The sequence below is a fragment of the Rhipicephalus sanguineus genome, chromosome 2 (assembly GCF_013339695.2).
Source record: "Rhipicephalus sanguineus isolate Rsan-2018 chromosome 2, BIME_Rsan_1.4, whole genome shotgun sequence".
In the NCBI taxonomy this organism is placed as follows: Eukaryota; Metazoa; Arthropoda; class Arachnida; order Ixodida; family Ixodidae; genus Rhipicephalus; species Rhipicephalus sanguineus.
Genome location: NC_051177.1, coordinates 235,306,862 through 235,319,525, shown reverse-complemented (window position 1 = coordinate 235,319,525; position 12,664 = coordinate 235,306,862). Strand labels below are relative to the sequence as shown.

General features: G+C 48.4%; 1 protein-coding gene across 2 annotated transcripts in view; it reads left to right on the top strand.

Moving 5' to 3' along the window:
• Positions 1-12,664, top strand: part of LOC119382309 (low-density lipoprotein receptor-related protein 6) — a 637,453-nt gene that overhangs the window by 227,987 nt on the left and 396,802 nt on the right. For both annotated transcript variants that reach the window (XM_049412791.1, XM_049412792.1), the window contains exon 9: positions 5,953-6,380. In XM_049412791.1, coding sequence (XP_049268748.1) covers positions 5,953-6,380 — 428 coding nt within the window. The remainder of the gene's footprint in view (positions 1-5,952; positions 6,381-12,664) is intronic.

Genomic DNA, 12,664 nt, shown 5'->3' with positions numbered 1-12,664 from the left:
TAAGTGGCGAGCCTGCCAGGATTTTTCCAGCGTTGGGCCCAGTCACGTATCGTCGGGGGTTGCAAGGATGGATATGGATTGGGAGAAGATTGTGAGAGTCATTCGGGAGAGAAAGCTCAATGGAGAGCAGGGTCTCAGGTTCATTGAAGAAGAGTGGGAGAATCAGAGAGAAGAGCGCAAAGCCGAACTTGAGGCAAGACGTGCTGATCTCGAGGCAAGACGCGCTGATCTCGAGGCAAGTCGCGCCGAACGCGAGGCGAAACACGCCACAGTGTTAGAAGCTTACGCTCGAGAGAAGCGGGAACTCGAGCTTCAACTGCGATTGGCAAAAGCCAAACGAGCCAAAGGGGGCATGGGGCCGGATGAGAGAAGGCCGATAGAGATTTCATTGGGAGAAGTCAATGCGCCTGATTTTCAGAGTTTTGTCTCCGATGAGCAAAAGGGCAGTGAGCACACTAGTTGTGCAAATGAGAGCAGTTTGGTTAGGAATGATCAGAAGACAAAGGTCCCAGCTGTTGCATATAGGGAGAGCAAAACAACGAGCAGTCGAGCTGCATGCCAGTGTTGTTGAAGAGGGCACGGAGGTAGAGAACGCGACGCCTCCAGACAGCAGGGAAGCAGAGTATAGCTCTTCGTTGATGAGCATGCACACTCAATGTAAAAGAGTGTCGCAAGCACGAGAGAAAACAGCAGAGAGGAGTGGGAGGAATGGAGCGTCTCATACGCAGGGTGGTAAGCGCGTAAAAGTGAACGGGACGCATACAGCTCCAAGGGTAGCGAAAAGTGGTTTCAAGTATCAGGATGCAAGGAAAGTTGCCCGAGCTGTGAACCATGGACGCGCAAGACCAAGGAGAAAGAACGCTGCGAAAACGCGTCAAGTAGGTTGTAATTATTTGGATGCAGAGAGGGTCGTGCAAGAAACCAGTGTCGGGCATAAATGTAGGACGCAGCATAGAAAAGTTGTTCGGAAGAGGCGTCTGGTGAGCGGAAACAGAGGCGTCAGCTGTAGTGAGCATGCGAAGAAGATGGGCAGCGAATAGACGCCTGAAAAAATTGAAGAAGACACGAAATGTGAAAAAGCATAGGTTTAAGTGTGGGGAAGGAAACTAATGGTTGCTATCGTGCTAAAAGGATTCCGTGAATTGAAATAGGGTTTGAGTTTATTATTGGATGTCTTTAATTGAGTAGACCTTGATATACAGTGAATTTATGTATATTTTTGAAGAGTGTGGGCTGCGGATTATGCGTAGTAATTTTGGCAAGTAGAGACTGCGGTCTAGAGTTCTACGAACGATAAACTCGTGGACATTGTGAATGGTCGAGTGCAGTGCTTGGTGCAGTGTCAGTGAAAGTAAATGTGAACCCAAGACAAGAGGGAACAAGTGATATGTTAAAAGACCAACGGAAGAGTAGAGGGCCGGAACCCTAAAGAGGAGGACAAGAGCAGTTTTTATGAAAAAACTCTTAAAAGGGGGCCCAATGTCATGAGTAAAGGGGCACGGGGCGCGCGCCGGACAGCGCAAGGCGTCGATGGTGTGTGGGGAATGGAAAAGTACCCGATGGTGTGCACCCCCGCCACGTCGACGCAAGCCATTGGCCGGAGAAAGGCGCGTGCCGCGCGACCCGAGCTGAGGTGAGAGACCACAGAAGAAGAGCTGGGCATTGTTCGGTGGAGTCGTCGAGGAGCAAGGTGGTGCAGGCCAGCGTCGCGTCCGCGACGGGAACAGCAGGGCTGAGTTCTGGAGGCAGCATTGTGCATGCTCTGGGAGGGTGGCCGTCGACCTCGGGGTCTACCGAGCGAGGCGTCCCGGGCTTGCGGCAGCCTCACCACGCAGTTCTCGTGGCACCTGCGGCACTACCACAGCTCGGCAAGACGACGGCGACCCACCGACAATCACCGGAGAGCCACGTCGACAGTTAGAGCCCGTGGCACTGAGGAGAGGCCTACAGTTAGGCCTAACTGGGAGAGACCGGTGTTCTCCGAAAGGAAGGAAGCATCGGCGAGGAAGACGATCAGCGAGGCGTCTGATCGACGGCGACGGCCCGGAGACGTCGACAGGAGCTGCGACGACGGGACTGGGCGTCGACTTTGGACCACCAACCGAGTCAGCGGACACCGCGAACCGTAAGAACGCTCCATTGGTATCGCAAGTGACTGAGAGGCCATAGTGGCCAGACTCTCGGGTTGATAGGAGATAGGCATAGCTCGAAGGTTTTGCGATTGTCTGTTAGTGGTTGCGCAATAGCGTCGCATTTCCTAATGTTACCTTTTGTTGTAAATTTTGAGTGTTCATTTTTGCGTGCCGTGGTGTGGTAGATAAAGTTTTGTTTGCAGTGCCACCACGGTGTCTCCCGAAGTCACTCTTCTCTCTCTCTCCCATTTCCCCTCCGCATTGCAAGCGCTCCCAAGATACGTGACAGTTCCGCCCTGCAAGACGGTGAGGTTACGAGTGACGGCGAACGTACCGCCGTATGTCTCAAGTTAAGACGGAACACAAACTATCGTCGCGAGCAGCTGTTGCTCTCGGGAACACTATCACTGTCTTGAGATTTCTCATCGTGTTGCACCACAATTGTTACATGCACTGCGCAGAGTTCAGCTTGTTAAGCCGTTAGCGGCGCGGCAGTTTTCTTCACGGATGGGGCGAGTACCATGTGATCTTGGGAACGTACGTGACTGTATCCCAAATGCGTATGCTCGAGAATAGTCTTTCAGCAAGTTATGGAAATACGGTACGCAAATATGGTAGGGTAGTATGGTAGCACTCCTTCTGCCTTGCTCGTTGGGCCTAAGCTGCTCCCGGTTTCAGTGACTGTGCGTACCCTGAACAACAGGTTCCTTGTTAACAATGTGTAGGGTGACAGGTAACAGCAACAATGAGGCATGACAAGCCCACAGTAATTTTTGAAAAAGCTTTCGTGGTGTTGGGGTGCCTTCACTGACAAAAGCACAACGACTGCGAAAGGAGGTGCAGTACTGTCATACCGTACTGTATTTGTGTACCGTAGTTCCGTAACTTGCTAAAAGTCTTATATCACTTCTGCTCTTCGGCAAACCTAGCCCCATATTTCCAAGCGGCAATGCAAAAAGAACTGATGCTCACGCGGCGCAAAGATTCATTTGCTGCTATGGTGGTAGCATTTCCTTACATTTACGCTGGTTGTCCCCGCGTTCACTTTTGCAATCTTTGGGTTGTCTCGGGATTTCAACACACATGACCACGACGTTGTTTCCTGTCAGGACCGGAACTGGCTGGCTACCTCTGTCTACCAGCGAGCTGCCAGAAGTTCGAAAATCGACGTGTCCCACTTTTTCTGAGAAATGCTTTTGCCCGTGCACCTCAATATGAGCTTGTCAGCCGCTATTTTTACTGGATTCAGATCATATCATTTCCCGGATTGTACGCTTATTTTTTTGCATTTTTTTCGGAAACGTATCCACGAGGTTCTACTGTATCAGGCACCTTCATCGTGAAACAAATGCAATTTGAAATGGTGCACAGTGAAAATGCCATTTATTACACGTGTGTTTACATTCAAGTTCTACATGACAGAAAACCGAAAGACGGGCTCAGGCATTATCTTTGTAAAACATCGCAATTACCTTGACAGTCTTAATTTAGGTGCACTGACACTGACAAATGTTACTGACACTCTGAGGTCACCGAAAGCAATCATGACGCGAGTGCAGCTCCCGGATGAACTCTGCAACCTTCGTCTTCAGCTCTAGACATGCTGTGGCCTTGCACCAAAACAAGGTTTTCTTCTGATTGCTGCAGGTTGTGCCGTCATCCTTCAGCGTCCTTCTGTGGTGCACTCGATCTGCTTGCCAATCATAGTCGTACAGTAGACTCCCGTTAAGACTAACTCGAAGGGACCGCGGTCATCTGTTCGTCTTATCAAGAGTTCGGCTTATCAGAAGTGCCCCCAAAAAGAGAGATGCTAACATGCCATGTGCATCCAAATATGTTATTTGAAAACACTGAATGGAGTAGACTTACAATGGGGGCAAAAAGACAAGAAAAAGCATTTATTTGACTCATCTAGATAAAAACTATGCCTTCAAGCAGAGTATTTACACGAATCGTACGAGCAGCTGACTTCGCGGGTTCAAAAACAAAAAATTTCATGAAGATACTGCTACCACATTTTAATGATAAAACCGTAGCACGCTCCTATGTTGACGATTACAAAAAAGAGAAAGAGAGAAGCTCAATTTTCCTTCAAATAATGTAAATTTATTGTTCTGGCAGTTCCTTTCCTTCTGTGAGCCTGTTTTGCTGGCTCTGAGATCACTTCTGGATACGCCTCGGTCGCGTGCTGTTGCCTTGACAAAGTCATAATACGCTGAGTTGCTTAAGCAAGTCTGCAAGGTTTTCTTCAAGGTCCGGATATTTTCTCGTTTTCGGCCCGTAGTAACTTTTCCTGATCGGCGTGCACCTGAGGATATCCCATTGCGCTACTCACGGTCACAAGCCTCGCGCACACGATAAAGACACGACGCAGCTATACTATTCAGTGTACAAAATAGCCTTCCCTGGTTGTGCGCTTTCATAGTCAAAATGGCTGATCACAATTTGCACTGATGGCGATGACAATGCACATGACCCGCCTGACCGCAAACGTGGTTTCGCTTTCGGTGGTTTCGCTTTCGTACTCGTTTGTAATACACAGACAATTTTTGTTCCCGTTGTGGCTTTTTCTTTTTTTTTTCCTTCACTCCCCTTGCGTTTGCCCCTCTGACCCCAGCGGAGGGGCCCCAAGCTCTTGTGTTCTTCTGTTCCCCTTTGTACTCCAGCTGGGAAACGGAAGACCAGAGGGGGAATACAAAAGGACGCAATGGCTTGGGGGTCCCAGTTGTAAATCCCCCTACTCTTTTTGTTGCTTTCTTTGCTGATAAAGCCCACACCTCCCCCACCCACAGGCTGGGGGTGAGGGGGATACCGGCTTTATCCGCTGAACTTCCTTTTTCTCGGTCGCCTGAATGCCCCACCAAGACTGCAGTGTTCGTTTCGCAGAATCGCCAGCGTTGTCGATCACTGCGAAAGTTCGTCTTAACAGAAGAGTAAGTTGGGCGGTTCGTCTTAAGCGAATTTTTTTTCCATTGAGTCTATGGGAAACCAAACAAACGGTTCTCTGTTGTTCGGCATAAGCGAGAATTCGTCTTAACCGAGTTCGTCTTAACGGGAGTTCACTGTATGTGCTGCTGTAACCAGAGCTGCGGGCATTGTGGGAAGCAACAGAGAGCGTCTGGTGAGACTGAATAGTGAGAAAACCCGTGCAAAAATAAAACTTCAGTTAATGTTTGTGACTCACAGCTCTAGCATCCCAACGCATCTTTCACACTCTTCAGACTCATAGTGTCTGCCCCGTAACTGCGCTGGTCCTCATCTTTTCTATGTGTACCATGTCAAATTTTTGCGTTGAGCAGTTTCAATAATGGAATACCAACTAGCCCAATCCCACACATTACTTCATAGTGTGCACCAGATATGTATGTGCCTTCGTGAACTCACTCGCTGTTTTCTTGAACGCTATGGTGACCTGCCGTCGGCCACTGGTCGAGAATACACGACAATAAAAAAAGAAATGCTAAATGAGGCCACGCATGGTGCATGGTTGGTAGTAAACAAAGTGATGCCGATGGTTGCGATGGAGATGGAGGAAATTGACTTCAGTTGCCCATAGTGGCCAGATTTCCAAAGTTTTTCTGCCAGTGACCTGTGTATAAGACGGGATGGACTTTTTATTGCATTTTTAAAAAAATTTCAACCTGTATTCCAGTTTTTACGGTGAGTGCATTGTATACAGAGATGCATCTTTATATCATTTTTTCCCCATAAAGATCGTAAAATGTGTGATGTGCGACTTTTACTCTTGAAAGTATGGTACAAAGTATGTATATAGAGGAGATTTGGTCAAGGTGGCCTGAGCTTTCTGGTGCTTGTGCAGGGCAGTACATCTACTGGACTGACTGGCAGGGCCGCTCGATTGAGCGGTTGCACAAGCGCACCGGGGAACGGCTGGTGATCCTGGACCAGCTGCCTGATCTGATGGGAATCAAGGCAGTGAGCGTGCATGCCCGGCCGGGTGAGAACGACTGCAGCCGTGCCAACGGGGGCTGCTCTCACCTGTGCCTGCAGCGTCCTCGGGGTGGTCGTGTGTGTGCCTGCCCTACAGGGTTGGAGCTGCGTGCCGACCTGCGCGGTTGCACCGTGGCCGAGGCATTCCTGCTTTATGCGCAGCACAATGACATCAGACGCATCTCGCTGCAGTCACGCCGTACCGACCAGATTCCACTGGCAGGCGTGCGAGAAGTGGCTGCCCTTGACTATGACGGCAACGATGGCCGCCTTTACTGGTCCGACAAGGCACTCAAGGTGACCGTTTGCTCGCACCTGAAATGCATTGACATCACTCTGAAGAGATTAGGATGCTTTGCGACAGCAAGCAATAGGGCACAGTAAACAGTATGAAAGTAAATGTGAGTCTCTTGCAGTGCTTCACACTGCACATGCTATTAAGTGGTCCATCATTAAAGGGATGCTGAAGTGGTTTTACAATTCGGTAAAAATTTGTTGTTAACAAGGACCAACATTATTGTCGACGATGGTGTAATTTATTTCGCTGTTGTGGCAGCAGGAGCTTTAAAATACGCGAAAGAAAAGTTCGTCTTGCTCCCCCCAAGCAAGTGCGCCAAAAGTGTGAGCGTGGAAATGAACTAACCGGAACTACGTCATAGTCGGCAGTTTTGGCCACGGTGGTAGAATAACAGGTGGCCCGATGCGCCGCGCGTGTCACGGAGGTGCTCGAGTTGCCGCCGCTTTTCCGCAAGGTGGCAGCAGGTATACTCTGGGCCAATCTCTCCGCTCCAGCGCATTTGAAAGCATGTGGCCAGCGTGCGTTGCGAGCATTTAAACTGCAATTTACATCTTTAACTTTTGAGAAAGAGATCCGCGGTGTGTTTAATCCACCAGGGAGGCCTTGAGCAACACTGAAGAGTTGCCATCGCTTAGAATGGACGCGCCACTAATGAAAGCATGCAACGCAACCAGCGTTGCAGCGGCGTCTCTTCCTTTGTGCTTGGTCATCTTCGATAAATGCGGAAGCGTCCGTGTGTGCAAGCGCCTGAAGAGCAAAAGCGTCCCTATGCGACGCAACCAGCGTCGCAAAGTCGCAATCAGCCTTCAAGTCATGATCACGGCCAGATCACTGTGGTCGTGATTAGGTGATCCCACGGCTTGAGATCCGCTCTGATGCGTCGCGTTTGTTGCGCTCTGTCAAACCAACGCGCGTGACCGCATCGGTGTTTCCGCTCACTTTGTAAGCTGGAACCACGGCTGAAACCATGGTGGCTCGTTGGTGCCGCTGATGCGGCGGCCACCATTGGACGAAAATGCTTCGCTGATTGCAAATCTGCCTACAAAACGTGCAAAGAAAAGCTGTGTCTTTTCTCCGCGTCGAAAGACGAAAAGCGACTGCAGTCGTGGAGAAATGCAATTCCACGCAAAGACCGCCAGCTACAGTCCTCTGACATACATACCATAACGTGAAAACCAAATGGTTTTTTTTTACTCTGTACACTCGCCGGTAGGAATTTTCACGCTTTCGAAAAAAAAAAAAAAATACGCGCGCGTCTCTTGCAATCGGCACCCTGTGGCAGTCGTATTGGGACTACCCGCGCCGATTAAAAAATTTTAAGCTTCATAAAGCCTGGCGCTTTTACTTTTGCGGGCGAAGCTGGCTGACAGCCACTACAAGCTAGTAAAAGCACAAACAACCGTTTAAAGCCACAAAATTAGCTAGAGAAACCGGTTTTTACAGCACAGCGAGAGCTTGCGGTGCACGTCTTTCGGCCCAAAAACTTGTCGCGAACCTAGCGGCGGCTGCGAGCAACTCGAGCAGTACGGCGACGTGCTCGTGGCGCTCGATGGGCCACCTGTTTTATTCTACCACCGTGGTTGGTGGAACTGATCGCGAAGGCCATGCTTTTACAGAGCTGGGAACCATCGTTAGCGTTCAGCTTCCCTTTAACGATGGTTCCCATGTCTGAACACCAACTAGCCCAACAGTCAACTCTCTTACAGAGCTGATGGCACCGATGACGAGACACAACGAAGTTGATGTCACCGCCTTCGCTCAGCAGTTCAAGAAGCCCTGCGGCTGCAGCCGCTGTTTTTTTGCCAAGAAATGCCATTTGCGTTCACTTCTGCGAACTCTGACACTGGTTTTCGAATTCAGCAAGGATCAAACTATGATTACACATTCCAAAGTCATTTTTTTAAAAAAGTACTTCAGCTTCCCTTTAAGATTTAGCATTTAACATGTCCAGTTGAACCCCTTTATGAGAGACATGCATCGGGAAGCAGTTCTTGTCCCTTATACGAGGTGTCTCTTATAAGCAGGGTACCATGTTTTAAATTTGTGATAGGTAGGCACACTGCAATAAAATAAGCATGAGAAAAGGCCTTATGTAGCGTGCTTATTGCACATGCACCATTTGTTTCAAGTAGGGGTGTGTGAATTTTGCAATTTTCAAATACAAATAGACTGTCTTTGAATATCGAATCGGCCACCCTATGCCTGCTGCAGAACAAAGGCCTCTCTCAATGACCCACCGTTTTCTGGGTGAGCTGCTTCCATATTATGCCTGCAAATTTATTCATTTCGTCGCTTCACCTAACCCTTTCACGTCATTGGCCATGTGTGTATCGCTAAAAAGTTGCCAACTAGAAGTTACAATTCCTCTCATTACTCTTTTAACAAATAAATGAAACTGTGTGTCATTAGGCTGCAGTACATTGAAGATACTTTTGTTTTGCACTCATAAATTATCATCCAGAAATCAACACTCTTTAAGTGTAGTAACAACACATCTGATAATGAAAGAGTCCCTCTCTCTTATTCGGTGTGATGCTCACACATTGCATTTCTTTTTCCAAGCATTTAAACATTGTTCAGCAAGTAACATTCTTGACAGTTATTGTACAGTTGAACACTGATATATCGAACCCACATATATCGAATTTTCGGCTATATTGAACTCGTAAATTATCCCCTTGAAAATCCTCTGTAAAAGTATAGAAATTCGCACGTTTATATCGAACAGTATTTTTACCCGCCATCGGATATATCGAACCCCGCGCGAGCTGGAAGGCGCGCGTCGGCACTCGCTGCGCCCCGCGACCTTCGCGGCACCGTGCTTCCACCGACACCCGATACGCTCGAAAAACGTGAGGGCGAGAGGGCTCAGACTGTACTACTGTTGGGCGCATTTCTAACTTGCGGAACGGCTTTTTTTTTCTTTTTTTTTCTCTCTCTCTTTCTCGTGCTTTCTCCGCGTTACCGTCGGCTCGGAGAACAGGAATGAAGTAGGCGGCGGCCTCCTCCTTTCGCCTTTTCTTTTTTTGTTGGTGTTTTGTGAGCTTTGATCAGCCAACCACAGCCCGCACCTTTCGTATTTGCTCAGCCAACCGCAGCTAGCACCTTTCGTACATCGCTGCTGCCTTCGCAGGTAGCCCAGGCGCCCGGGTAGCCATCGCCGCCATCGCGACAGATTGCGAGCGCTTTGTTGGCGGAGCCCACTTCCGCAGTTGTCGCATTCCACCACGTTCCTCTTTTGCGTTCGTGTTGTGCGAGCTGTGCAAAGGCGCTGCGGACTGCTTGAATTTTCGACTTCTCATGTAGCAATGGCCAGCGTCAAGAAGCGCAAGAACCTTGACTTTGCGACGAAGTTGAAAGCCATACAGCGTGTTGAGGGGGGCGAAAAAAGTTCAGCGGTGGTGGACGACATCAGGATACCACGGAGCACGCTGAGCACCTTGTTGAAGAACAAGGCAGATATCAAGGCAAAGGCGGCAGAGCAGCAAACGTCGGGAGCCTGTCGTGTGCGCGCTCCTACCCACGGGAAAGCAGAACAGGCAGTCTGCGTGGTTCTTGAAGAGGCACTATATGCATGGGCACCGAGCTGAAGTTTGACCTCCTTGGTGCCATTCAAATTATGACGGGCACCTGGCAAGAAGTGGAGACGGACACTGTGGCCAACTGCTTTCGGAAGGCAGGCTTCGTGACGGCGGAACTTGCGGAAACCGGTGAAGACTGCGACGATGAGCGCATAGACGACGCGTTTTGTGAGTTGTCGTCCCTCTTCACGGCTGCCGTACCACCCGAAGTGTCTGCGGACGATTTCGTGGAAGTGGACTGCAATGTTCAGGCTGTTGCGAGCCTCGCTGACGAGGACATTGTAGCTGCAGTTGCAGGGACCCAGGATGCCCTGGCCGACAGCTCAAGTGGCGACGTAGATCGTCCAGACGAGGCGGCGGCTGCACACGCGTACTCCGCCACTGAAGTGGAGTACGCGTGTGCATGGAGGGAACCGGTCTGTCACACCTGGACAGCCTCGATAAGATCGAGGCCAGCGTCTTCAACTTCATTTCGAACACAAAAAAGCAGGCCAAGATAAGCAATTTTAAATGCGAAGCATTTCTTAGCGAACTTCTGCGACTTTGAGCGTATCTATCTATCTATCTATCTATCTATCTATCTATCTATCTATCTATCTAGCCGCCTACGACTTTGGGCTCTCCTGGTCGTTTCGTTAATCGGATGTATACCAAAATTGGTGTGTCATAACATGGCCTTATTACGAACATAAATGACAGGTCACATCATGAAAATCATGACACGCATGTCATGAACAGCATGATTTACATTCCATGACCTGTGGGCTCCCTGGCCGTTCCGGTAATCGGATGTATACTAAAATTGGTGTGTCATAACATGGCCTTATCACGACCATAAATGACAGGTCATATCATGAAAATCATGACACGCATGTCATGAACAGCATGATTTACATTCCGCGGCCTTTGGGCTCTTGCGGCCGTTCCATTAATTTCATATATACCAACATTGGTACGGCGTGACAACAGTTCATGACGAACATAATGACAGGTCCTAACATGCAAATCATGACGCGCATGTCATGTGCAGCATGATATACATGACATGGTCTCGGGGCGCTCGCGGCCGTTTAAATGAAGGGATACTTACGAAAACTGGTATGACGAGACATTTCTCTATGATGAACATAACTGACACGTGGTAACATGAAAATCATGATTTGCATGTCATGTATGACATGATTTACATGCCACGCTCATGGCGCACTCGCGGCCGTTTCGCTAGATTGATATACACCAAAATTGGTATTGTGCGATGTGACTTTATGAAGAACATGAATAACAGGTGGTAGCATGAAAAGCATGACATCCATGACATGTATATCATGATTTACATGCCACGCTCGTGGTGCATTCGCGTCCGTTTCGCTTGCGTGATATACACCAAAATTGGTGTTACGCGACACGACTGTATGACGAACGTGAGACGTGGTAACATGATAATCATGACATGCAAGTCATGTACGACCTGATTTACATGCCACGCTCATGATGCGCTAGCGGCCGTTTCACTAGATTGATATACAACAAAATTGGTATTGCGCGATGTGGCTGTATGAAGAACATGAATAACAGTTGCTAAGATGAAAACGATGACATGCATGTCATGTATGTCATGATTTAATTGCCACGCTCATGATGCATTCGCGGCCGCTTCGCTAGCTTGATGTAATGAAAATTGGTATTGCGCGAAGCTACTGTATTACGAAGGTAAATGAGACGTGGTAACATGAAAATCATGACATGCATGACATGCACGACATGATTTACATGTCATGCTCTTGATGCACTCGTGCCGTTTCGCTTGCTTGACATACACCAAAATTGGTATTGCGCGACGCGACTGCATGACGAACGTAAATGAGAGGTGGTAACATGGAAATCATGACATGCAGGTTATGTATGTCATGCTTTACATGCCGCGCTCATGGTGCATTCCCGGCCGTTTCGCTAGCTTGGTATACACCAAAATTAGTATTGCGCGACGCGACTGCATGACGAACATAAATTAGAGGTGGTAACATGGAAATCATGACATGCAGGTTATGTATGTCATGATTTATATGCCGCGCTCATGGTGCATTCCCGGCCGTTTCGCTAGATTGATATGCACCAGAATTGGTATTGCGCGATGTGACTGTATGAAGAACATGAATAACAGGTGGTAGCATGAAAACTATGACATGCATGCCATGTATGTCATGACTTACACGCCACGCTCATGGTGCATTCGCGGCCGTTTCGATAGCTTGATATACACCAAAACTGGTATTGCGCGATGTGACTCTATGATGAACATTAGTGACAGGTGGTAACATAAAAAACTATAATATGCATGTCATGTATGGCATCATTTACATGCTGTACTCATGGTGCACTCGCGGCCATTTCGCTCCTTTGATATACACCGAAATTGGTATTTCGCGATGTGTCTGTATGACGAACATAAATGAGAGGGCTTAACATGCGAATCATGTTATGCATGTCAGGTACGGTATGATTTACATGCCACTGTCATGGTGTTTTTTCACGCAAATAAAACATTCTGTTGCATCATGTGTGCAAAATTAGTTGTCATTCTTGAATGCACCGATTTTAGGTGATCGTCCGCCAATGGTAAGGTCTTGGGACCTGTATTTTTTAATATCGAATTTTTCATATATCGAACTAATTCGCGATCCCCTTCGAGTTCGATATATCCG